The 27,445-nt window shown below is 41.6% G+C and overlaps 1 protein-coding gene across 5 annotated transcripts in view; it reads left to right on the forward strand.

Moving 5' to 3' along the window:
- TRIM37 (tripartite motif containing 37) overlaps positions 1-27,445 on the forward strand; it is a gene marked incomplete at both ends in the record, with an annotated part of 115,456 nt that overhangs the window by 76,472 nt on the left and 11,539 nt on the right. For 4 of the 5 annotated variants that reach the window (XM_080712505.1, XM_080712508.1, XM_080712506.1 and 1 more), the window contains 6 exons: positions 1,475-1,560; positions 9,997-10,191; positions 15,271-15,579; positions 18,358-18,486; positions 18,845-19,034; positions 23,481-23,599. In XM_080712505.1, coding sequence (XP_080568631.1) covers positions 1,475-1,560; positions 9,997-10,191; positions 15,271-15,579; positions 18,358-18,486; positions 18,845-19,034; positions 23,481-23,599 — 1,028 coding nt within the window. The remainder of the gene's footprint in view (positions 1-1,474; positions 1,561-9,996; positions 10,192-15,270; positions 15,580-18,357; positions 18,487-18,844; positions 19,035-23,480; positions 23,600-27,445) is intronic. The other variant, XM_080712509.1, reaches the window with a different exon arrangement.

Raw genomic sequence — 27,445 nt, forward strand, 5'->3', positions numbered from 1 at the left:
ACAAAGTTTGATTAAATTGCTGAGATTGGCTTCAAACCTGCGATTCTCTTGTTTCATACTCCCAAGTACTAGGATTTGACTGACTTAATTTTTTAAAAAGTTGTTTTGAATATGAATAGTATTCATATAAATGATACTGAGAAAATCAAATTCCTTTTTTTGTGTGTGTGGCCTTGGGGATTGAATTTAGGGCACTTTCTCCCTGAACTACACCCTCAGCTCTATTTTATTCATTCATTTATTCATTTGTTTATTTATCATGATACTGGGGATTGAATCAGAGGCATTCTACCTCCAAACTACATCCCAGCCCTATTTTATTTTTATTTTGAAACAAGGTGTCAACTATGTTGGTGAGACTTTTTTTTTTTTTTTTGCCTACTGGGTATTGAACCCAGGGACATTTCTACCTCTGAGCTATACCCCCAGCTCTATTTCCTTTTGAAGCAGGGTCTCACTAAGTTGTGGAGGGCCATACTAAGTAGCTGAGGCTGGCTGAGAACCTGAGATTTTCCTCCAAGTTTACAACTTGGGAGTCTGAGATTACAACTGTGATCCACCACGCCTGGCTCATCACTCTGATGATGAGATGCTGATTCAAGGATAGCATCTCATCTCAGGCTGTCCTTGAATCTTCAATCCTGTCTCAGCTTCCCAAGTACTTGGATTACAGGTGTGCACCACCACGCCTGACTTCTATTTTGGTTTTATTTTTATTTTTAAAAATACATCTCTGGTGTATAGTGTGTGTGTTTTCCTGGGGATTAAGCCCTGGGGCATTGTACCTTTGAGCTGTAGCCCCAGTCCTTTTTTTTTTTTTTTTTTTTGCGGGTCTGGGGATAGAACCCAGAGGCATTTGGCCTCCAAGCTATACCCTCTGCCCCATTTTTTATTCTTTATTTTGAAACAGGGTCTCACTGAGTTGCAAAGGGCCTCACTAAGTAGCTTTTTATTTATTTATTTATTTATTTATTTATTTTGTGTGTGTGGTACTGAGGATGGAACCCAGAGGCTTTTCTACCTCCGGGCTATACTCCCAGACCTATTTTATACTTTATTTAGAAACAGGGTCTCACTAAGTTGCTGAGAGCCTCACTAAATAGCTGAGGCTGGCTTCGAACTTGTGCGATCCTCCTGTCTCAGCCTCCTAAGTACTGGGATTGCAAGTGTGTGCCACCACACCCGCCTAGTTACTTTTTATTTTGAAACAGGGTCTTACCTCCCCATGACTTTTTTTAATTTTGAAACAGGGTAGGGTTAAGTTAATGCACTCAGCCTTTGAACCTTCATTTTTCTTGTCTCAGTCTTCTAAGTACTGAGATTACAGGTGTGTGTCAGTGTGCTTTGCTAAATCTCATATCTCAAAATATCCTGTCTTCACAACAAAAAGCTGTGCACTTTTATAAAATTAAGTGTGACAGATATAAATGTTGATCGTATTTACTCTGAGTATGATGAATTTTGTTTATCTTAGGTCTGGAGAAAATGATGTTGAATATAACAACATGGAATTGGAAGAGGGAGAACTCATGGAAGATGCAGCTGCTGCAGGCCCTTCAGGTACAGAGACCAAGCCTCACAGCCATTCTGACTTCTCTTTTCAGAGCATATCATAATTCAGCAGGTGGTAGCCACTGTTGTACATGGCTTATCGTATTAAAAGTGCTATATTTTATAGCATGGATTTTATTTATGTACTTATTTATTTATGCAGTCCTGCCAGGAGCATTCTACCTTTGAGCCACACACACACACCCCTGCCCCCGTCCCTATTTTTTAGTCTTTATTTTTCAATCAGGGTCTCACTAAGTTGTGGAGGGTTTCACTAGGAAGCTGAGGCTGGCTACAAACCTAAGATCCCCTTGCCTCAGCTTCCCAAGTACTGGGATTATAAGCATATGCCACCATTCCTGGCTTAGCATGAATTTTAAGTATATTACTAATGATATTTAATACAATAATAATAGCTAATATTTTGAAGAATGTTTTATGCATGAGGCACTGTGTGAAGCACTTTATGTATATTTGATTTTATTCTTAGAAAATTGTGAGATAAGTTTCAATACATACTTTATATAGTTATAGAAACAGGCATAGAGAAATGATACAACTTGCCATGTTTTCACAGTTTAGTAAATGAAAGAGTAAGTAGTAGATCTTCAGGTTTGTCTTTATTTATTTATTTATTTATTTATTTTTTTTGGTGGTACTGGGGGTGGAACCCAGAGGCTTTCTACCTCCGGGGCTATACTCCCAGAACTTTTTTATATTTTATTTGGAAACAGGGTCTCACTAAGTTGCTGAAAGCCTCACTAAGTAGCAGAGGCTGGCTTCAAACCCGTGCGATCCTCCTGTCTCAGCCTCCCAAGCGCGGGGATTACAAGCGTGCGCCACCACGCCCGGCTGAGGTTTGTCTTAATTTAAAGCTTAAATTATGTACTGTCCTTTCTGACGTGAATCTTGTAAGTGCAATGGCTTGATTATAGAATGATCTGAATGGAATTATTGGGTTTTGGACTTAAAAAGGATTTTATTTATTTATTTATTTATTGTGGTACTTGAGATGGAACCCAGTGGCATTCTACCTTTGAGCTATACCCTCAGCCCTATTTTTTTACTCTTTTTTTTTGTGTGTGGTATTGGGTGTGGAACCCAGGGCCTTTTCTACCTCTGGGCTATAGTCCCAGGCATATTTTATACTTTATTTGGAAACAGGGTCTCACGAAGTTGTTGAGAGCCTCACTCAGTAGCTGAGGCTGGCTTTGAACCTTTGCCATCATCTTGTCTCAGCCTCTCAAACGCTGGGATTACAAGTGCGTGCCACCACGCCTGGCTTATTTTTTACTCTTTATTTTGAAGCAGGGCCTCACTGAGTTGCAAAGGACCTCACTAAGTAGCTGAGGCTGTCTGCAGACTGCAATCCTTCTGTCTCAGCCTCCCAAATGCTGGGATTACAAGTGTGCGCCACCACGCTCAGCTGCCAAAGGATATTTAGATGCTTAGTGTGGTGGCATGTGCCTGTATTCCCAGTACTTGGGAGGCTGAGACAGGTGGATTTCAGGCTTGAGGCCACCCCTAGCAACTTAGCAAAGGCCTCAGCAACTTAGACTTTGTTTCAAAATTCAAACAAAAAAACAAACAAACAAACAAACAAAAACAGGGCTAATGGTGTTGATTAGAGGTAGAATGCCCCTGGGTGAAATCCCCAGTACCATGAAAAACAAAAACAAGCTGGGTGTGATAGTGCATGCCTGTAATCTCAGTACTTTGGGGACTGGAACAGGAGGATCACATATTCAAGGACAGCTTCAGCAGTGAGACACTTACCAATATAATGAGACCCTGTTTCAAAATAAAAATAAAATAGGAGCTGAGGGTGTCGCTCAGAGGTAGAATACCCCTGGGTTCAACCCCCAGTACCCCCCCCACCACACACACACACACACAAGAATATATGTATATTGGGCTCACAGTTTTAAGGAATAGGAAGTTCATGATGGGCATCTGCATAGAGTATCAGGTTGAGATAGAATGTCCTAGTTGAGGTTTAACCTTCTCTTCTTTTTTTCTTTCTTTTTTTTTTTTTTTTTTTTTGGTACTTGGATGGAGCCTAGGGGAATTCTACCTCTGAGCTATACCCCAGCTCAATTTTTTATTCTTTATTTTGAAACAGGGTCTCACAGAGTTGCAAAGGGCCTCACTCAGTAGCTGAGGCTGTCCGCGAACCACAGTCCTCTTGTCTCAGCATCCCAAATACTGGGAGGATTATAAGTGTGCACCACCACGCTGGCTTTACCTCCTCTCTTTATAAAGCTACATTTTCTTTGGATTAGGGTAACCCTTATGGCCTCATTTAATCTTCATTATCTCCCAAAGGTTTCACCTTCAAGTACCATAAGTAAGTTTTCAAAATGAAGGTTTTTTGGGGGATATTCAAAACATAGCATTCTAATCTGGATCCCAAAACTCGTGGTTTTTTTTTTTTTTTTGGGGGGGGGTGGTGGTACTGGGGTTCCTGGAAGCCTTTACCTCTGGGCTACACTCCCAGACCTATTTTTTATATTTTTATTAGGAAACAGGGTCTCCTAAGCCAGCGTGCGTGGCTGGCTTCAAACTAGCGCGATCCTCCTGTCTCTGCCTCCCAAGCGCGGGGATTACAAGCGTGCGCCACCACGCCCGGCTCATGTCTTTTTCATGTACAAAATACATTCATTTTATCATAGTAATCCCAAAGTCATAACTCATTCCAACATCGACTGAAAAGTTGAGTCTCATGTAAAACTCAAGGCAGATTCTTTCCAGCTGGGAGCCTATAAAACCGAAACAAATGATCTATTTCCAGTATCAGTATGGAATGGTGAGAAAGGTATAGGCTAAACATTTCCTATCCCACAAAACAGAAATAGGCCAAAAGAAAGGAGTAACCAACTCAGAGCAAGTCCCAAACCGAGCCAGTCAAACAAAAAGCTTTAAAGCTCAAAAAGAATCCTATTTCCCATAAGCTGCCTCATGGACACACTGGGGCAAGAGATAGGCCCCAAGGCCTTGGGAAACACTATCCGTGGCTTTGCTGGGCTAGATCCAAGTGACTACCCAGGTTGCACACTGCTTGCTGTGGCTCTACCATTCTGGATCCAAAACAGCATTAGTCCTGTTTCTGTAGCTCTCATAGGCGCACTATGGAAATAGACTAATGATTCTACCTCTGTGGCAGGTGTGTATCTAACCTCCAGGGCATACCTTCAGAGCTCTTGTATTCTGTGCACCTACAAATTTAACACCTTGAGGGTGTGGTTGCCACTGTTAGAAACAGATTTTAAGGAAGCCTCAAATTTAAAAAAAACTCACTAAACCAAAAGTCACTTGATAAGGCAGTTTTCTTCTGTATAGAAGAGTGCAAGCACACTGAGCAGGCAGTCCGCTCATTCTTTTATCCCACTAATGCATAGGCCAGTGCCCTGTTCCCTATTGGCTGTAGCAAGACTGTACAGTCTAACCTAGTTGGCTGGTTTTCCAGGTTTTACAAAAGAAGAAACATGAAACCAGTACATCCTAGAGAGAAACAGAGACGTGTACAAGACGGGTACCTAAGCCACAGTTACAAAATGGAAGCCTTGCAGTTTCTGTGTGATCTTGTAACTTCTATAGGAAAGATTGTTTTTCTTTCTTACACTACCAAAGCTTACTATTTGTCCCTAGAACACAGCATGCATTACACCTAGGCCCATTTGAGCCACTGCTTGGACAACTGAACACTTCCGCAGGGTACAGGAAGGAGAGTCCTCAGCTGACCCAAGCAGTGAGCCATGGAGAATGCCCACTTTCTGAAACCTTTCTGTCCTCTCAGGCCTCTGGGCCAGTGATATGAGTGCCTTTTGTTCCATTGTCTTGATGATTTACACCTGGATACCAATTACCCAAGTTAATTTCTCTAGCAAGTGCTAACTATGCTCTGGGTATTATCTCTTGAATACCTTTTATTTTTCACTTTATTTTTCTTCTTTTTTTCTTCAGTACCTCTGAGCTACACTCCCAGCCCTACTTTTTATTGTTTATTTATTTATTTTGGTGGTACTGGGGTTCCTGGAAACCCTTCTACCTCTGGATTACACTCCCAGAGCTATATTTTTTTTTAATATATACTTTTTATTTGGAAACAGGGTCTCTTAAGCCAGCATGGCTGGCTTCGAACCTGCGCTTCCTGTCTCCACCTCCCAAGTGCAGGGATTACAAGCGTGCGCCACCACACCTGGCGCTATTTTTTATTTTTTGTTTTGAAACAGGGTCTCACTAAATTGTGGAGGGCCTTACTAAGTAGTTGAAGCTGACCATGAACCTGTGATCCTCCTTTCTCAGCCTTCCAGGTACTGGGATTACAATTGTGCACTACACCTGGCTTCCTTTTTCACTCTTTAGGAGGGCAGGCTGTTCATTTTCTAAATCATTATACTTTGCTTCTATTTTAATTATAAATCCTAGCTTTAGATCATGCCTTTGCTCCTGAATCTTGCTGTATATCATTAAAACTACCCACACAGCTCCTTCTATAGTTTGATTAGAAATTTTCTTCTTTAGATACCCTAGTTCATCACTCTTAAACTCTTTCATAAAGCTAGACATGGTGGTGCATGCTTGTAATCCTAGTACTTGGGAGGCTGAAACAGGAGGATCATGGGTTCCCGGCCAGCCTCAGCTGCTTAATGAGACCCTGTTTCAAAATAAAGAATAAAAAGAGAGCTAGGTGTGGTGGTGCACACTTGTAATCCCCGCATTTGGGAGGCTGAGACTGGAGGATTGTGGTTTGTGGATAGCCTCAGCTACTTAGCCCCTTTTCAACTCAGTGAGACCCTGTTTCAAAATAAAGAATTAAAAATTGGGCTGAGGGTGTAGCTTGGCGGTAGAATGCCCCTGGGTTACCAGTATGGCAAAAAAAAATATATAAGTAAATAAAGCTGGGGGTGTACCTCAGAGGTAGAATGCCCCTGGGTCCCATCCCCAGTACCACACACACACAAAAAAAATAGGGGTGGAGGTTTGGAGGTTGAATACACGTGGGTTCCATCCCCAGTACCACACACACACACACAACAAAAAGCTTTCATAAAGCTCTATGTCGTGGACAGAATTCAGACAAGCCCTTGGCTATTTCATAATAAGAATGGCCTTTTCTCCAGTGTCTATTAAGACATTACTAATTTCTCTCTGAGGCTTCATCAGCATGGCCTTTACATCCACATTTGTGTGTGTGTGTGTGTGTGTGTGTGTGTGTGTGTGTGTGTGTGTGTGTGTTTGTGTGTGTTACTGAGAATGGCACCCATGGGCCTTTTACCTCTAAGATACAACCGTAGCTCTTTTTATTTTGTGGTTTGAAATGGGGTCTTGTGACAGGCATGGTGGCGCACCCTTGTAATCCCAGCACTTGGGAGGTGGAGACAGGAGGATCGTGCAGGTTCGAAGCCAGACCCTATTTCCAAATAAAAAGTATAAAATAGGTCTGGGAGTGTAGCCTGGAGGTAGAAGGGCTTCCAGGAACCCCAGTACCACCAAAAAAAAGAAAAAAAGAAATGGGGTCTCGCTAGGTTGCTGAGAGACTCTCCAAGTTGCTTAGGCTGTCCTTGAACTTTTGATCGTCTTATCTCAGGTTCCCAAGTACCGGGAGTACAGTTGTGCACCACCATGCCTGGTTAATCCAGTCTTAAGAGGCCTAACCCAGTCTCTGAAGAAAGATATTAATCCATAAGTTCCCAAAGTACTTTGATACCTTGGTCTCCCAGGGGATATGCTGGAATGAAATATAGATGTAAAAAGAATATAAGTTTGTCACCGCAAATTTCTGTTTATTCACTTAAAGAAGGTAAGTTTCCAGTGGAGCACTGAATAATTTTTTTTTCTGAAAAGAGAAAGTAAGCCAAATAAGTTTGTGTTCTTTTGCTTAACACATTCATGAGCATGAAGCCCCCATGACCTAATTATCTCTTATTTATTTAATGGTGCTTGGTTTGGAACCCATGTTCTGCCTCCAAGCTACACTCTAGTCTTATATATATTTTATAAATAAGTTGCTGAGGGCTTGCTAAATTGCTGAGGCAATATGCAATTCTCTTATCTCAGCCTACCAATTCCTACTATTACAGGCACCCACCACCATGCCTGGCCTAATTCTCTCTCAAAGTCTCAGCAATTCTCAAGATAGAGAATCAAATTTCAACCAGAGTTTTTTGTTTTGGGGTTTTTTTTTTGGTGGTACTGGGGGTGGAATTCAGGGGCTTTTCTACCTCCAGGCTACACTCCCAGACCTATTTTATACTTTATTCAGAAACAGGGTCTCACTAAGTTGCTGAGAGCCTCACTAAGTAGTTGAGGCTGGCTTCAAACCTGTGCCATCCTCCTGTCTCAGCCTCCCAAGTGCTGGGATTACAGGCATGCGCCACCACGCCTGGCTTCAAATTGAGTTTTGTTAGGATCATTCAAACCGTAGCTCCCATGTTTTCCTTTGTATGAACATTGGTCTTTCCCTGCTCCTTTCTTTCTTTCTCCCCTCATTTATTCTTTTGCATAGTTGTGTTACTAAAGAGTCTTTTAACATTTCTGCTCCCAACTTAAGACCTGCACTATTCCCTCTTCTTAAAGATTCCTGGGTGGTGTCATTCACACTTAAATTCTAGTGTGAATCTGAGTGTGTACGCATGTGTGTATGTGGGGGGAAACAGACACGCATGTGCAGGTAGGTACTGGGGATCGAACCCAGGGTACTCTAACATTGAGCTACATCCCTGGCCTTTTTTATTTGTATTTTTATTTATTTATTTATTTATTTATTATTTTGTGGTGGTACTGGGGTTCCTGGAAGCCCTTCTACCTCCGGGCTACACTCCCAGACCTGTTTTTTATATATTTTTATTTGTAAACAGAGTCTTTTAAGCCAGCACGGCTGGCTTCGAACCTGCACGATCCTCCTGTCTCCGCCTCCCAAGTGTGGGGATTACAAGCGTGCACCACCACGCCTGGCCTTTTTTATTTTTTGAGACAGGGTTTCACGAATTTGCCAAGGTCTCAAAGTTGGCAATCCTCTAGCTTTGGCTTCTGGAGTAGCTAGGATTGCACAGGCATGTATCACAGTTTCTGGATTCCAAGTTCTGTCTCTATTCTTTATCTTTCCCTTGACTTGAACTGGGTATTCCTTTACTATCTGGAAATAAATTATTGAAAGAAAAGATGTCCTTGTTCTTACAGAGCATATGTTTGATCATTTAAAATATTCTAATAAAATTTAGATGCTGTGTCGTAGGTGTTGAGGATGCAGTTATGAACAGTTTAATTTTATGATATGCTCTAGGGAAATTTATTTACAGGCACTTGTCAAACATGCATATTATATGACTTCTGTGTTCAATCCCATGACCACAAAAAAGAAAAAGATAAAAAGTATAAAACTGATGGACCTAAAGCTTCCAAATGATGCAACATTTTCCCCAAGTTATTTCCTGCTGAATCTGTCTAAAATATTTATATGTAGTTAGAACCTGATTGTTTTATATTATCTACTTAAGATTTGGCTGCATGTAGCTTTTTTTTGGGGGGGGTGGTTCTGGGGGTTACACCCAGGGCATTCTATCTCTGATCTACCTTTTAATTTTTTGTTTCAAAAGAAGACCTCAGCTGGATGTGGTGGTGTACTCTTATAATCATAGTACCTGGGGGGCTGGGACAAGAGGATCACACGTTTGCAGCTATCCTCAGCAACTTAATTAGGCCCTCTGCAACTTAGTGAGACCCTGTTTCAAAATAAAAAAACAGGCGCCGGATGTGGTGGTACACACTTGTAATCCCAGTACTTAGGAGGCTGAGGCATGAGAATCACAGGTTCACAGCCAGCCTAAGCTACTTAGTGAGGCCCTTCACAACTCAATGAGATGCTGTTTGAAAATAAAGAATAAAAAATAGGGCTGAGGGTATAGCTTGGAGGTAGAATGCCCTTTGGTTCAATCCCCAGCACTACACACACAAAATAGAATATGGTTTGTGGTATAGTTCAGAAGTAGAATGACCCTGGTAAATAGTCATGTCCTGTACATTTTGCTGTCCAGAGACTTGGAAGAGATTCTTATTTTGGTGTCTAGTTCTTTGAAATCTGTTATGCCATGGGAATTCATCTCCTTTCTTCTAAGACCTTTGGATCATGGGACATAGGAGACTATGGGACATCATCTCCTTTATTTTGCCCATGACCCTTGTTCCCCTAATCGTATACATATAATGTCCTTTTGTTTTTAGCCTCTGGAATATCAGTGGCCTTGAATTCTGGGTACTAATAAGGCCACTGCTCAATTACTGTGCTAGTACAAATCTCTCTGGCAGGCTGGTTTCTTTGTGATTCTCATCATGAATATGAACTGAGAAATCTATAGGCAACTATTCAAATATTGACCATTTTTATTTTGCATGTATTTAAATTTGTTCAAATATGTATATTTTCAACACTTGTTTCTTTTGTAGGTAGTAGCCATTGTTATGTGGGTGCCAATAGCAGAATGTCAAGAAGAGCACATTTATGCTCTGCTGCTACCAGTAGTTTATTAGATATTGATCCTTTAATATTAATACATTTGTTGGACCTTAAGGACCGGAGCAGTATGGATAATTTGTGGGGTTTGCAGCCTCGCCCACCTGCTTCACTTTTGCAGCCCACAGGTAAAATAATAATAGTAATTTCTCTTTCTGTTCTTTAGAGAGAATTGTTGAGTTTTCACTCAAGAATTTTATCTTAGTGTTAGAATATAGTGAATTTCTGTCACAAATAGGTTTTCATTGCATGCAATAATAATGACATTTATCAATCAGATTATTTTTGTTATTAGCAAAAGGTAATTAAAATGACTTTAAGCTGGGCGTGGTGGCGCACGCTTGTAATCCCCGCGCTTGGGAGGCAGAGACAGGAGGATCGCGCAGGTTCGAAGCCAGCCACGTGCGCTGGCTTAGGAGACCCTGTTTCCAAATTTAAAAAATGTAAAAATAGGTCTGGGAGTGTAGCCCAGAGGTAGAAGGGCTTCCAGGAATCCCAGTACCACCAAAAAAAAAAAAAAAAGAATGACTTTAAGAAGCTGGGTATGGTTGTACATGCCTATAATCCCAGTATTTGGGAGGCTGAGGTTGGAGGATCACAGGTTTGAGACAATCCTCAGCAATTTAGTGAGACCCTGTTTCAGATTTTAAAAAAAATTTTAAAGGGGTGGGATTGCCAGGTGTGGTGGCATGTGCTAGTGATTCCAGTACATGGGAGTTTGAGTCAGGAAAATTGCAGGTTTGTGGCTAGCCTCAGCAACTTAATGAGACTTGTTTAAAAATAAAGAATAAAATAGGGCTGGAGGTGTAGCTTGGAGGTAGAATTCCTCTGAATTCAATCCCCAGTACTGTTTAAAAAAAAAAAAAAAATGGACGGGGGCCTAGGACTCAGAGATAGAATGCTTCTGGACTCAAACTCCATTACCAAAAAAAAGAAGGTTTTTAAGGATTTGCCATCTCTATTGTGCCTAATTGATAGTTTGAGTCATATGAAATGCAGTTGTCCTTTTTGTGAATGGACTAAGAGTTTTTTGGCCTAATTTTAAAGGAACTGTCTAAATTGAAATAGGGAAAATTTTTAAATCATGCTCTAATGTTCATTAGATTAAAAATGTATGGCAGTTGCCAGCAATGTTTTATGTGCAAAGATTATTTGTTAATGAGAAATTTAATAAGATAGAGATTTGAGTGGGTATGTTGGTGTTCACCTGTAATCTCAGCAATTCCATGACCGTAGTGGGAAAAATAAGTTTGAGGCTAAGCCTCAGCAACTGAATGAGACTCTGTTTCAAAATAAGAAATTAAAAGCACTGGGAGCCAGGTGTGTTGGTGCACGCTTGTAATTCCAGCATTTGGAGGCTGAGACCGGAGGATTGGTGTTCACGGCCAGCCTCAGCTACTTAGTGAGGCCCTCTGCAACTTAGTGAGACCCTGTTTCAAAATAAAGAATAAAAAATAGGGCAGGGGGTGTAGTTCGGAGGTCGAATGCCCCTGGGTTCCATCCCCAGACCCACATAAATAAACAGACACAAAAATAAAAGCACTGGGAGACTAAGCATGGTTACACACACCTGTAATCTCAGTACTTGGGAGGCTGAGACATGAGGATCGCAGGTTTACAGATTTGCAAGATCAGGGCCAGCCTGAGCAACTTGGGAAGTCTTTTAGTAACTTATAACTTATTGAGATAATTGTTTGTCTTCCTTCCTTCCTTCCTTTTTTTTCTTCCTTTTGTGGTACTGGGGATTGAACCCAAGGACATTCTATCTTTGAGCTACATCCCCAACCCTGCTTTTACTAACTTTTAGAGGCTAATCTCGAACCTATTATCACCCTGTCTCAGCCTCACAAATACTAGGATTACAGGCATGTGCCACCATGCCCAGCTAGACCCTATTTCAAAATAAAAGATAAAATTAGGGCTGGGAGTGTAGCTCAGAGGTAGAAGCTCCTGGATTCAATCCCTAGTACCAAAAAAACCAAAAAGTTCTATTTGTGCTGGGCATGGTGGCACATGCCTGTCATCTTAGTACTTGAGAGGGTAAAACAGGATATTGAAGATTTGATAATTTAGCAAGACCCTGTGTCAAAATTAAATGAGGGTGAGGGGTTGGAGGGTAGAGTACCCTTAGGTTTAATCTCTAGTACCACAGAGTACTACAAAGTAAGTAAGTAAATAAATCTAGAGGTATAGGGTGTAGCTCAATGGTAGAGTATGTGCCTAGCATGTAGAGACCATGAGTCTGATTCTCAGCACCAAAAAACACTTCTACTCAACTTCTAGGGAACACACCAATCAAGGCAGTGTTTTATAAAGATTTTACTTATAATATGGGAATAGTATTTTTTATGTGTGAGTATGTGGTACTAGGGATTGAATCCAGAGGCATACTAACTCCAAGCTAGATCCCCAGCTCTTTTGAAACAGGGTCTTGCTAAGTTGATAGAGTCTTATTATTTGCTAAGGCTATTGTCAAACCTGTAATCCTTCTGTTTCAGCCTCCCAAGTACTGAGATTATAGTTTGCGCCACCATACCCAGCTGCAGTGGTACTATTTGAAAGTTTGTCACTTTAGTATTTATAGGGCTTGGCAGCTAATTGGAGTGTGGTAAAGAGGACTGAAGGAGCTTAGGTGACTAGAGAGGTGGAAGCATTGACAGACACTAAAGTGTAAAGGAGAAGCTTTCGAGAGCTGTAATTCTTGAAAGCCATGAGTGAACAGTTTTTTTGTTTGTTCGTGTGTGTGTGTGTGTGAGAGAGAGAGAGAGAGAGAGAGAGAGAGAGAGAGAGAGAGAGAGAGACAGACAGACAGACAGACAGACAGACAGACACTGGAGATTGAACCCAGAGGCATTCTACCTCACCAGCCCAATTTTTTTTTTTTTTTCCCTCTTACTGAGGATGAAACCCAGGGCATTCTATCTCTGAGTTTTACCCCCAGCCTTATTTTTTATTCTTTATTTTGAAATAGGTTGCAAATCACAGAGTTGCAAAGGGCTTCATTAAGTAGCTGAGGCTGTTCTCAAACTGCGATCCTCCTGTCTCAACCTCCCAAATGCTGGGATTATAAGCACGTGCCACCACACCCGGCTTCCAATTTTATTTCTTATTTGGAATCAGGGTCTTTGTTGTGGAGGGCTTTGATAAGTTGTCGAGGCTGGCTTCAAACCTGCAACCCTCCTATCTCAGCCTCCTAAGTAATGGGTTTACAAGTGTGCACCACCATACCTGGCTCATGAGTGAACTTTTTGAAAGGAGTGTTAGTCAAGCATTGTGGCAGACACCTGTAATCCTAATACTTGGGAGGCTGAAACAGGAGGATCGTAGATTTGTGGCCAGCCTCAGCAATTTAGGCTCTCTGCAACTTAGTGAGATCCTGATTGAAAATTAAAAAAAAAAAAAATTAAGAATTTGGGGTGTAGCTTGGAGGCACAATGCCCCTGGGTTTAATCCTCAGTATCATATAAATGGATGGATGGATGGATGGATGGATGGATGGATGGGGTGTTTCAAAATTAAACAATAAAATAGGGTTAGGGATGTAGCTTAGAGTTAGAATTTGTACTAACACCCTGGGTTCAATCCTCAGTACAAATTAGTAAGTAAATAAATTTTATTTATTTATTTATTTTGGTGGCACTAGGGATTGAACTCAGTCGTGTTCTACCTTTGAGCTATACCCCTAGCCCTATTTTATTTTTATTTTGAAACAGGGTCTCATTAGGTTGATGAGAGTCTTATTACTTACACTGTCACCAGACCTGCAATCCTCCTGTCTCAGCCTCCCAGCTATTAGAATTATAGGCATGTGAGCCTATAATTCCTGGGTTCAATCCCCAGGATCACACAGGAATGAAAAAATAAAGGGCCAGGCCTGGTGGTGTAGGCCTATAATCCTAATGCTTGGGAAGCTGAGACAGGAGAAACACAGGTTCACAGACAGCCTCAGCAACTTAGTGAGATTTTCTTCAAACTAGTGAGACCCTGTTTCAAAATAAAAATAAAAAATAGTGCTGGGGATGTAGCTTAGTAGTTGAATCCTCCTGCATTCAACCCCCAATACAAATAAAGAAAAAAACAAGTGGCTAAAATGTAGCTCAGTGGTAGAGCACCCTTGGGTTCAACTTCCAGTGGAACACACACGTGTGTGTGTGTGTGTGTGTGTGTGTGTGTGTGTGTGTGTAATATGTGTAGCAGATCTGACAAAGTGTTTCTAGTTTTTTTTCACTTATTTATGAAGACATGAGAATTGCTGAGTAGGAAATTTGAGAACAGTGGAGAAGTATAAAGGAGAAAGCACAAAGCAGCCTTTAAACTTTTAGAATTAGGTATGTAAATTAGAATTGAATGGATTGTAATGTGACTCACACTTCAACATTGATGGTATGAATCATGTTAAGACACTTGTGTCTCTTATTTTCTTTTGGGGGGTGGTACTGGGGTTCCTGGGAGCCCTTCTACCTCCGGGCTACACTCCCAGACCTATTTTATTTTTGGAAACAGGGTCTCTTAAGCCAGCGCGATCCTCCTGTCTCCGCCTCCCAAGCGTGGGGATTACAAGCGTGCGCCACCACGCCTGGCCATTGTGTCTCTATTATTATTAATGAAATTAATGCATACTTTTTTTTGGCAGTACTGGGGGTTGAACCCAAGGGCCATTCTACCTCCAAGGTATACCGCCAGCCCTATTTTTTATTCTTTATTTTAAAACAGGGCCTTACTTAGTTGTGGAGGGTCTCACTAAGTAGCTGAGGCTGCCTGAGCACTTGAAATCCTTTGTCTCAGCCTCCCAAGTACTGGTATTACAGGTGTGTGCTACTATGCATGGCCAGTGCATACTCTTTTGTTGTTTTTGTTGATACTATCTAAAGCACCTTAGCTTTCTTTTTTTTTTTTTTTCCAGTCAGTACTGGGGACAGAATTCAGGGGCATTCTACCTCTGAGCTACACCCTCAGTCCATTTTTATTCTTTATTTTGAAACAGTCTCACTGAGTTACAGAAGGCCTCACTCACTAAGTAGCTGAGGCTGTATGTGAACCGAGATCCTTCATTCTCATCCTTCCAAATGCTGGCATTGTAAGTGTGCACCGCTACGCCTGGCACCTTAGCTTATTTTACACATCAGGTTTGTATATATTTATGGTATGAAATGACATCACAAGTGTTCAAATTTATATTAACATGACTTGTCACTTTTTCTCTGAAGCTTCATATTCTCGAAAAGATAAAGATCAAAGGAAGCAGCAGGCAATGTGGCGAGTGCCTTCTGACTTAAAGATGCTAAAAAGACTCAAAACTCAAATGGCTGAAGTTCGATGCATGAAAACTGATGTAAAGAATACACTTTCAGAAATCAAAAGCAGCAGTGCTGCTTCTGGAGACATGCAAGCAAACCTTTTTTCTGCTGACCAGGCAACCCTGGCTGCATGTGGAACTGAAAATTCTGGAAGATTGCAGGATTTGGGAATGGAGCTCCTGGCAAAGTCGTCACTTGCCAGTTGTTACATACGAAACTGTAAGTAAAAACTTTCCTCGCTGGGTGTGGTGCGCACACTTGTTATTCCAGCATTCAGGAGGCTGAGAAGGGAGGGTCGCTGTTTGGGACAGCCTCAGCTATTCAGTGAGGCCCTTTGCAACCTAGTGAGACCCTGTTTCAAAATAAAGAATAAAGCCGGGCGTGGTGGCGCAGGCTTGTAATCCCCGCGCTTGGGAGGCTAAGACAGGAGGATCGCACGGGTTTGTTGAAGCAAGCCTCAGCTGGCTTAAGAGACCTTGTTTCCAAATAAAATATAAAATAGGTCTGGGAGTGTGGCTCGGAGGTAGAAGGCCCCTGGGTTCCATCCCCAGTACCACCAAAAAAAAAAAAAATAGGGCTGGGGTTGGGGGTTGCAGCTCGGAGTATAATGCCCCAGGGTTCCATCTCAGTACCGAAAAAAGAAAAAAATAAAACTTTCCTGCTAGTGTCATCTATCGGTTTTTTGCTGTTACAATGGGGATGGAGCCCAGGGGCATTCTATCTCTGAGCTCACAGCCCTGTTCTTTATTTTTTATTTATTTGTTTATTTTTTATGGTACTGGGGGTGGAACCCAGAGGCTTTCTACCTCCGGGCTATACTCCCAGACCCATTTATATTTTATTTTGGAAACAGGGTCTCACTAAGTTGCTGAGAGCCTCACTAAGTAGCTGAGGCTGACTTCGAACCTGTGCGATCCCCCTGTCTCAGCCTCCCAAGTGTAGGGATTACAAGCGTGCGCCACCACGCCCAGCTTTATTCTTTATTTTGAAACAGGGTCTCACTAAGTAACAGAAGGCCTCATAAGTAACTGAGGCTGGCTGCAAACCTGTGATTTTCCTCGGCCTCCCGGGTACTGGGTTTACAAGTGTGCACCACCACACTCGGCTCCTCGGCGTATTATTATAGATGACCAGTTGTTTTATGTAAACTTCTCTCTTGCAATGAACTAAGACATCAAATAATGTGCCGCCCTTTTCCCTATCGAAAATTGATTCTCTATATTATGAACGTCTGGAGCTTACATTGTAGTGATGACTGTTGGGGAGAAGGGCCTAGAAGGCGGTAATAACAGGAGTTGGGTCATCTTATATAAAATTTGTGGTATATTCAGGAATTATAACAGTTGTACTTACTCATAGCCTATCAGCACCCCTACAGGGATGACTGCTTGCTATTTTTCCAAGGCAGCCATTGAAATTTGCTATCTCTTGCCCTGGCTGGGATTACTAGCATGCCTTACTTTTCCTTTCTGATTTTTGTGTGTGTGTGTGTGGTGGTGGTACTCGGGGTGGAACCAAGGGGTTTTTCTAACTCCGGGCTATACTCCCAGACCTATTTTATATTTTATTTGGAAACAGGGTCTCACTAAGTTGCTGAGAGCCTCATTAAGTAGTTGTGGCTGGCTTCGAACCTGCGAGATCCTCCTATCTTGGCCTCTCAAGCGCGGGGATTATAAGTGTGTGCCACCATGCCCGGTCTGATTTTTCTTTTTAATTCATTAATAGCTTAATAATTTACCAGTATTTAAGGTGGTTATATTTTTGTTCATATTTAGTTTAATTACATTTATACAATTTTTCCAGGCACAGTGGTGCACACCTCTAATCCCAGTACTTGTGAGGCTGAGACAGGAGGATCACAGATTTGAGGCTTGCCTTGGCAACTTAGTGAGACTCTGTTTCAAAAATAAAAACAAAAGCCAGGCATGGTGTCACATGCTTATTACCTCCTACTTCAGAGGCTGAGACAGAATTGCCCTAGTTCAAAGCCAGCCTCAGCTACTTGGTGAGGCTCTCAGCAATTTAGTGAGAGGCCCTGTTTTCAAATAAGATATCACTAGGTGTGGGAGTGTAGCCCAGAGATTGAAGACCTCTGGTTTCCATCTCCAATATCATTATATATATATATATATATATATATTTTTTTTTTTTTTTTTTAATTTGGAAACAGGGTTTCTTAAGCCAGATGAGGCTGGCTTCAAACCTTAGCAATCCTCCTATCTCAGCCTCCCAAGCACAGAGATTACAAGTGTGCGTCACCACGCCCGGCCTAAATGAATAAATTTTTTTTGTGTGTGTGTGGTACTGGGGGTTGAATCTAGGGGCATTTCTACCTCTGGGCTGTATTCCCAGACCTATTTTATATTTTATTTGGAAACATGGTCTCACTAAGTTGCTCAGAGCCTCACTCAGTAGCTGAGGCTGGCTTCCAAACTGTGCGATCCTCCTGTCTCAGCCTCCCAAGTGCGGGGATTAAAGCATGCGCCACCACGCTCAGCTAAATAAGTTTTAAAAAATAAAAGCTAAAAAATAAAGTTGGAGGTGTAGCTGAGGGGTAGAAGTTCTTGGGTTTAATCTCTGGTTCCCCTGCCACACATACGAAATATATATAACTTAGGAGGTCATAATTAATTTTCTAAGTTAAGATTCTGCTCTACAAAGCTGGGCATGGTGGTGCATGCCTGTAATCCTAGTACTTGGGAGATTGAGACAAGAGGATCACAGTTCATGGCCAGCCTTAGCTACTTTGTGAGGCCCTAGGCAACTTAGTGAGACTCTGTTTCAAAATAAAGAATAAGAAATAGGTCTAGGGCTGTAGCTCAGAGGTAGACTGCCCATGAGTTCCATCCTCAAATAAGCTGGTATGGACTGTAGAATGCTTTAATTTTGGACAGTGTAGACAAAAGCTTTTGTTCATGATAAAAAGAAACCTTTCTCTGAGTACACAGTGAAATTTGTGTTAGTCATATTCAGAAATGTTCCTAAATGTCTTTCCAGCCACAAATAAGAAGACTAACTCACCCAAGCCAGCTCGGTCCAGCATTGCAGGTAGTCTGTCCCTGAGAAGAGCAGTGGACTCTGTGGAGAACAGCCATTCAAAGGGGGATTGTCAGGTGTTGTCTGAAGGTAAAGTTGGGGAGTTGAGAATATAGATTGATGGGTAGATGTCGGTTATTAGAAATTTATGTTATGATGTAGCTTTAGACCTTTGAAAGGTACCAAAAATCCTGAAGTTCTCTTTGAAGTTTCTTGATCTCAAAATAGAACAGATGGTTAAAAGAATGTACTCTTTAGATTCTGTACTGAGGATGTTTTAATTTTAAGTACTTGGCACCAAAAAGACTGGGACATATTTTCAGATTGTTTTAAATTTTTTTTATTTTAAAATGTATAGGTAGTGAGATTGTTTAAGAGACAGCTTTCATGCTTATGGGCCTCTTTTTAAATATTATTTTTGTGTTTTTTCTTTTTCTTTTTTCTGAAGGCTCCCCAGGTAGCTCCCAGTCTGGGAGCAGGCATAGTTCTCCCCGAGCCTTGACACATGGCATCATTGGTGATATTTTACCAAAAACTGAAGATCGGCAGTGTAAGGCCTTGGATTCAGATGCTCTTGTGGTTGCAGTTTTCAATGGCTTGCCTGCTGTTGAGAAAAGAAGGAAAATGGTCACCATGGGGTAAATTAAGTTCTTTTGTTGTTTTCAGCTTTAAGCCTACATCTTAATGAACAGAATTAATTTCTACTTTGTTAATTTTTAGTGCACACAAAGTTCATTTATTGCACTAGAATGTAACTTTTAAACTCAGACACCATATTATTATTTTTTATTTATTTATTTTTTTGCGGTTCCAGGGATGGAACCCAGGGGCATTTGACCTCCAAGCTACACCTCCTACCCTATTTTTTATTCTTTATTTTGAAACAGGGTCTCACTAAATTGTGGAAGGCCTCACTAAGTACCTGAGGCTGCCCATGAACCATGATCCTCTGATCTCTGCCTCTGGAATGCTGGGATTAAAAGCAAGCGCCAGCTGGGTGTGGTGGCGCACGCTTGTAATCCCCGTGCTTGGGAGGTGGAGACAGGAGGATCGCGCTGTTTCGGAGCCAGCCGCACTGGCTTAAGAGACCCTGTTTCCAAATAAGAAAGTTAAAAAATAGGTCTGGGAGTGTATCCCGGAGGTAGAAGGGCTTCCAGGAACCCCAGTACCACCCAAAAAAAAAAAAGCAAGCGCCATCACGCCCACTCCATATTACTATTTTTTCATATAAGATAGAACCAGAAGTTCAGGTTAAAGAAGTTCAGGTTAAATAAGTTAGGATAACAGAGATGTATATACAATGTGTGTGTTTGTGTGTGTGCATGTGCATTTGTGGCAGTGTTCATTTATTTTATTTAATTTTTTATCTATTTCATACCTTTCAGAGACATTCGTGCTGAGCTGTATAGCGTGCCACATGTATTTTTGGTACAGAACACTTCTAGCCATCTTGTTTTATACTCCTTTCCTGCTTTTTGCTAACCCTGTTTCTGTCTGTTTCTGTCTTACGAAAATACCCTCAGAACTAATGCTTGCAATTTCCCTAAAAGATAAATGGTAGTTGATAAGTTTATCTTTCCCAGGACAGAGATAAACTAAATCCCAGCCATATCAATTAAACTTCCAGCCATTTAAAAGAATGATCATAGAATACATTGTCTGGAGATGTGTGAGATGAGCAATAACTATCCATTTACTGATCTATTTTATAGATACTAAATATATTTCTAAATTTAAACAGTGGAGTGGGTTTACCTTGGTGGACTTTGAAAAGAACTTTTTTTTTTTGGTGGTGGTGGTACTGGGGTTCCTGGAAACCCTTCTACCTCCGGGCTACAATCCCAGACCTATTTTATACTTTTTTTATTTTTGGAAACAGGGTCTCTTAAGCCAGCATGGCTAGGTTTGAACCTACGTGATCCTGCTGTCTCTGCCTCCCAAGTGTGGGGATTACAAGCCACGTCCAGCAAAAAGAACTTTTAATTAAATTTAGAGAGAGACTAATATCCCTTAGGTTTACTTAATTTCATATAGTTTTAAGTCCGGCTCATACCAAATCTAAAATTCCTGGTGATAGGTTTTTTTGGTCTTTAGTTTTTTGTACTGGGACTTGAAACCAGGGGTACTCCTCTACTGAGTTAGATCCCCAGCCCTTTATACTTTTTATTTCATTTCTTTTTCCCCCAGTACTGATAATTGAGCTCAAGGACATTCTACCTCAAAATTATACCCCCAGCCCTATTTTTTATTCTTTATTTTGAAATGGTCTCACAGAGTTGCAGAGGGCCTCACTAAGTAGCTGAGGCTGTCCGCAAACCTTGATCCTCCTGTTTCAGCTTCCCAAACGCTGGGATTACAAATGTGTGCCACCATGCCCAGGACCTTTATTATTATGTATTTAAGGCAGATTCTTGATACGTTGCTGAGAAGTTGGCATTAAACTTGTGATCCTTCTGCCTCAACATCTTTTTTTTTCTTCCCAGTACTGGAGATGGAACTCAGGGGCATTCTACCTATAGGCTACTCCCCTCCCCCAGCCCTATTTTTTATTCTTTATTTTGAAACAGGGTCTCACTGAGTAGCAAAGGGCCTCACTAAGTAGCTGAGGCTGGCTTCAAACTGTGATTGATCCTCCTGTATCAGCCTCCAAATGCTGGGATTACAAGCATGCACCACCATGCCCAGCTCCTAGTTGGCCTCATTCATATTGGTGCTCTCTAGCTTGTGTCTTTTTTTTCCCCTGCCGGATTTAATGGATTATAGACAAAAAGTTTAAATATTAATACTAAATGGTTCAAAAATGAAAATTTTTTCATTTTTATTTCCCATCAGCTTATTGTTCTGGCTTTCTGCCCACACATATTCTTGCTATTTTTAGTTTTTATGTATACTGTGTTGTGTGTGTATATGTGTGTGTGTAAGAGTATATTTGGGGGGCTTCATAGTGAACCCAAGGACATTTTGTACTCCTATCCCTTTTATTTATTTATTTATTTATTTATTTATTTATTTATTTATTTATTTGGTGGTAGTGTGGGTGGAACCCAGGGGCATTCTACCTCTGAGCTATACCCCAGCCCTCTTTTTTATTATTTATTTATTTATTTATTTATTTATTTATTTATTTATTGGTGGTACTGGGGCTGGAGCCCAGGGGCTTTCTACTTCCAGGCTATACTCCCAGACCTATTTTATATTTTATTTGGAAACAGGGTCTCACTAAGTTGCCGAGAGCCTCACTAAGTAACTGAGGCTGGCTTCGAACCTGTGCGATTATCCTGTCTCAGCCTCCCAAGCACAGGGATTACAGGCACGTGCCACCATACCTGGCTATTCTTTATTTTAAAATAGGGTCTCACTACATTGCAGAGGGCCTCATAAGTAGCTGAGGCTGGCTGAGAACCTGTGATCCTCCTGTCTCAGCCTCCCAAGTACTGGGATCACAAGCGTGTACCACCACTTCAGCTTATTTTCTGTTTTGAAACAGGTCCTTGCTAGATTACTGAGAGTCTCACTGTGTTGCTGAGGCTGTCCTTGAATGTTGGATCCTCTTGCCTAAGCCTCCCAAGTGCTAGGATTACAGGTGTGTGCCACCATGCCTGGCTTTTTTATATGTTTTTAAATTTTGTTTTGTTTTGTTTTTGCAATATTGGGGGTGGATCCCAGGGGTATTGTAATTTCGAGCTACACCCAAGCTCTATTTTTTAGTCTTTTTATTTTTGAAACAGGGTCTCACTGATGTGTGAAAGGCCTCGCTAAGTAGCTGAGGCTGTCCGCAAACCGCGATCCTTTAGTCTCAGCCTCCCTAATGCTGGGATTACAAGCGTGTGCTACCACGCCTGGTTTTTTTTTTTTTTTTTTTTTTTTTGGTGGTACTGGGGGTGGAACCCAGAGGCTTTCTACCTCTGGGCTATACTCCCAGACCTTTTTTTTAATATTTTATTTGGAAACAGGGTCTCACTAAGTTGCTGAGAGCCTCACTAAGTAGCTGAGGCTGGCTTTGAACCTCCGCGATCCTCCTGTCTCAGCCTCCCAAGCGCGGGGATTAGAAGCATGCGCCTGCCCAGTCCTATATTTTAGTCTTTTTTTATTTTTGAAACATGTCCTCACAGACTTGTGAAGGGCCTCACTGTAAGTAGCTGAGGCTGTCTGTGAACCGAGTTCCTCTGGTCTCAGCCTCTCAAATCCTGGGATTATAAGCTTGTGCCACTATGCCCGGCCACTATGGCGTGTTTGTGTGTGATGTGGTAATGGAAATGAAACCCGGGGGCATTCTACCGCTTGAGCTACACCCCGGCCGTGTGTGTGTGTGTGTGTGTGTGTGTGTGTGTGTGTGTGTGTGTGTGTGTGTAAAACCCAGGGGCTTTTCTACCTCCGGGCTATGCTCCCAGACCTTTTTTATATTTTATTTGGAAACAGGGTCTCACTAAAGTGCTGAGAGCCTCACCAAGTAACTGAGGCTGGCTTCGAACCTGTGCAATTCTCCCGTCTCAGCCTCCCAAGCACTGGGATTACAAGCGTGCGCCACCATGGCTGGCTTCCAGATGATCTCTTTTAATATTAGTCCTTTAATATTGTATTCTTTATTTTGAAACAGGGTCTCACTGAGTTGCAAAGGTCCTCACAAAGTAGCTAAAGCTGTCCTTGAACCAGGATTCTCCTTTCTCAGCCTCCCAAATGCTAGGATTACAAATGTGCGCTACCTTGCCCGGCCTCACTGTGAAATTTTTTTTGTGTGAGTCTGGAGATGGAACCCAAGGGCATTTGACCTCCTGAGCTACACCCCCTGCCGTATTTTTTTTTTTAATTGTTTTTTTTGAAACAGGGTCTCACTAAGTAGCTGAGGCTTCTGCGAACTGTGATCTTCCGGTCTCAATCTCCCGAATTCTGGGATTACAAGCATGTGCCACCACATCCAGTTCTCGCTGTGAAATTTTTAAAAGTAAAATTTGAAGTTTGATATTAAGCATTAATAAATATAACTGACTTGATGTGGTCAGAGTTTCAGGATAAGAAAAAAATATAAATTATTCTGTCACTTACTAGTTAAATGAAAATAAGAAGTTGTTTTCTTTTTTCTTGAGGACTAATATTAAAGGAGGTCGTCTGGAAGGAATGCATATGACTGATTTGGAAAATAATTCTGAAACTGGAGAGTTACAACCTATACTACCTGAAGGAGCTACTGCTGCCCCTGAGGAAGGTAAGGAACATTCATATGTCATACTGAGAAGTCAGGAACACTGACAATTTTTGTTGGTCGTTGTAGTGATGGTGGGTGGTGGGTATAGTGAAAATGTTGAATAGAAGCTGGGCGTGGTGGTGCAGGTTTGTAATGTCTGCATTCAGGAGGCAGAGAACAGAGGATCACAGTTTGTGGGCAGCCTCAGCTACTTCTCAACTCAGACCCTATTTCAAAAATAAAAAGACTAGCCGGGCGTGGTGGATCACGCTTGTAATCTCCACGCTTGGGAGTTAAGAGACAGGAGAATCGCGCAGGTTTGAAGCCAGCCGCACTGGCTTAAGAGACCCTGTTTCCAAATAAAATATAAAATAGGGCTGGGCGTGGTGGCGCACCCTTGTAATCCCAGGGCTTGGGAGGCTGAGACAGGAGGATTGCACAGGTTCGAAGCCAGCCTCAGCTACTTAGTGAGGCTCTCAGCAACTTAGTGAGAACCTGTTTCCAAATAAAGTATAAAATAGGTCTGGGAGTATAGCCTGGAGGTCGAAAGCCTCTGAGTTCCATCTCCAGTACCACCAAAAAATAAAAATAAAAAATAAAATAAAAGAGGTCTAGGAGTGTAGCCCAGAGGTAGAATGTTTCCAACCCCAGTACCATCTAAATATATAAATAAATAGACTAAAAACTAGAGCTAGAGGTGTAGCTAAGAGGTATAATGCCCCTGGGTTCCATCCCAATACTGCAAAAAAAAAAAAAAAGTCACAGAGATAATATGACATATTTGGTCTGAACACAACATTCATTATGCCAGATTTTGATTTACTAGGACATTAAGCACAGAGGAAGGCAAAATGGACAATTTACTAAATAAAAGTATGTGTCTTGTTGATAGAAGCATTTACGGAGGGGAAAATCTGCAGATAAGTTTTCTGTTCAATCAATAAATGTAATAAGCCAGCTACATGTCGTGCATTGAAATTTTGCTAGACATGGAACGATGAATTAGCTATATCCACAGTTTTGGAAGATGTGTCCCCAATAACTAATTAGAATAGTATTATATCTTTATTTCTTTTTTTTTTTTTTTTTTGTGGCACTGGGGATAGAACCCAGGTACATTGTACCTCTGAGCTACACCCCAGCTCTATTTTCTAGTCTTTTTATTTTTTTAAACAGCATCTCACTGAGTTGCAAAGGGCCTCACTAAGTAGCTAAGGCTGTCCTACAATGGCAATCCTCCAGTCTCAGCCTCCCAAATGCTGGGATTACAAGCGTGAGCTACCATGCCTGGCCTTCATCTCTTAAAGTCAATCTAATGACTACAGAGTGCTTTTCTTTTTTTATAGAAACATCCTAAGCTTTACCCTTTTTTTATTTTTTATTTTTGGTGGTACTGGGGTTCCTGGAAACCCTTCTACCTCCGGGATACAATCCCAGACCTATTTTTATTATATTTTTACTTAGAAACAGGGTCCTTTAGCCAGTAAGGCTGGCTTCAAACCAGCGCGGTCCTCCTGTCTCCAACTCCCAAGCGCAGGGATTATAAGCGTGTGCCACCACGCCCGGTGAGCTTTAACCTTTTTAAAAATTCCTTCTGCTGACCAGCCTCAACTCTGCCAACTTATTCTTACTTACACTTTGTAGTATTTCTTCACTATATTCTTCCAATTTCATTATTATTTGTTTGGTTTGCTGCTATTGGTTTTTTTCTTTTTTCTTTTTTTTTTTTTTGTACTAGGGATTGAACTCTTAGGGGCATTCTACCTCTAAACTATACCTCCACCCTTTTTTAAAACTCTTTATTTTTTATTTATATATAATTGGTACACTATTGCCTCACACTATAATGTATGTCATATTGCACCCCACCCTTTGTGTGTGTGTGTGTGGGGGGGTACTGGGGATGGAACCCAGAGGCATTCTACCTGCAAACTATAACCGAAGCCTTATTTTTTATTTTTATTTTTATTTATTTATTTATTTGGTGGTACTGGGGTTCCTGGAAGCCCTTCTACCTCCGGGCTACACTCCCAGACCTATTTTTTTTTATACTTTTTTATTTGGAAACAGGGTCTCATAAGCCAGCACGCGCGGCTGGCTTCGAACCTGCGTGATCCTCCTGTCTCTGCCTCCCAAGTGCGGGGATTACAAGCATGCGCCACCACGCCCGGCCTTATTTTTTATTTTGAAACAGGGTCTTGCTAAGTTACAGAGGGCCTCACTAAGTAGCCGAGGCTAGCCACAGCAATCCTCCCATCTCAGCCTTTCAAGTACTGGGATTACAAGTGTGTGCTATCACACCTGGTTCTTTTGAATCTTTCTGAAAGGGGGTCTTGCTAACTGCCTGAAGGACTTTCTAACTTGCTGAGGAATCCTGCTGTCTCAGTCGCCCAAGTACTGGGATTACAGGTGTTCACCACCACACTCCGCATTCATCACTCTAATTCTTCATCTAAAAGCAAAGGAGAGCCAGGCGTGGTGGTGCATGCTTGTAATCCCAGTACTTGGGAGGCTGAGACTGGAGGATCACAGTTCGCTGACAGCCTCAGCTAATCGGTGAGGCCCTGTGCAACTTAGTGAGACCTTGTTTCAAAAAAAAAAAAAAAAAGCCAGGCGTGGTGGCACACGCTTGTAATCCCTGAGCTTGGGAGGTGGATACAGGAGGATCACGCAGGTTTGAAGCCAGCCTTGCTGGCTTGAGAGACCCTGTTTTCAAATAAAAATATAAAATAAGTCTGGGAGTGTAGCGGAGGTAGAAGGGTTCCATCCCTAGTACCACCAAAATAAATAAATAAATAAAATAAATAATAAAATAAAAGCATAGAAGGAATTTTGTAACTTTAGGTAACAGCAGGTGCTTGGAGCAAAGCTATGTGTTTGCCCTTGCTATGTCCTTTATATGTTAACAAAAAAGAGTGTCAACTTTTTTAATGCCATTTGGCATTGAAAAAGCTTTTTATGCCGGGCGTGGTGGCTCACGCTTGTAATCCCCGCGCTTGGGAGGCGGAGACAGGAGGATCGCACAGGTTCGAAGCCAGCCGTGCTGGCGTAAGAGACCCTGTTTCAAAAATATAAAATAAGCCGGGCGTGGTGGCACACGCTTGTAATCCCCGCGCTTGGGAGGCAGAGACAGGAGGATCGCGCAGGTTCGAAGCCAGCCGCGCGCGCGCGCTGGCTTAGGAGACCCTGTTTCCAAATAAAAAATGTAAAAATAGGTCTGGGAGTGTAGTCCGGAGATGGAAGGGCTTCCAGGAACCCCAGTACCACCAAAAAAAAAAAAAAAAAAAAAAAATATATATATATATATATATATATATATATATATATATATATATATATATATATATATATATATATGAAATAGGTCTGGGAGGAAGAAGGGCTTCTAGGAACCCCAGTACCACCAAAAAAAAAAAGCTTTTTATTTCTCATTAAAACTCTACCATGTTCCACCTGTGCACTCATTTGAATTTCAGTGATTAATAAATTATAGATTAGAATATATACAGGTGCCAGCATCTGTTTTTGGCTGACCTGAAAGAGTATGTAGGTGATGGAATTTGGGGGTTTTTCACTTGTTTTTTTGTTTTGTTTTGTTTTGTTTTCTTTTGTGGTACTGGGGGTTGAACCCAGAGGCTTTCTACCTCCAGGCTATACTCCCAGACCTATTTTTATATTGTATTTGGAAACAGGGTCTCGCTAAGTTGCTGAGAGCCTCACTAAGTAGCTGAGGCTGGCTTCGAACCTGTGCAATCCTCCTGTCTCAGCCTCCCAAGCGCAGGGATTACAAGCGTGCGCCACCACGGCCAGCTGGGGTTTTTCATTTGAAGAGCAGTAAATGTGTTGGTCTTATCTCTTAGATAGTAT

The sequence above is a fragment of the Muscardinus avellanarius genome, assembly GCF_963383645.1.
Source record: "Muscardinus avellanarius genome assembly, chromosome: 16".
Classification (NCBI taxonomy): domain Eukaryota; kingdom Metazoa; phylum Chordata; class Mammalia; order Rodentia; family Gliridae; genus Muscardinus; species Muscardinus avellanarius.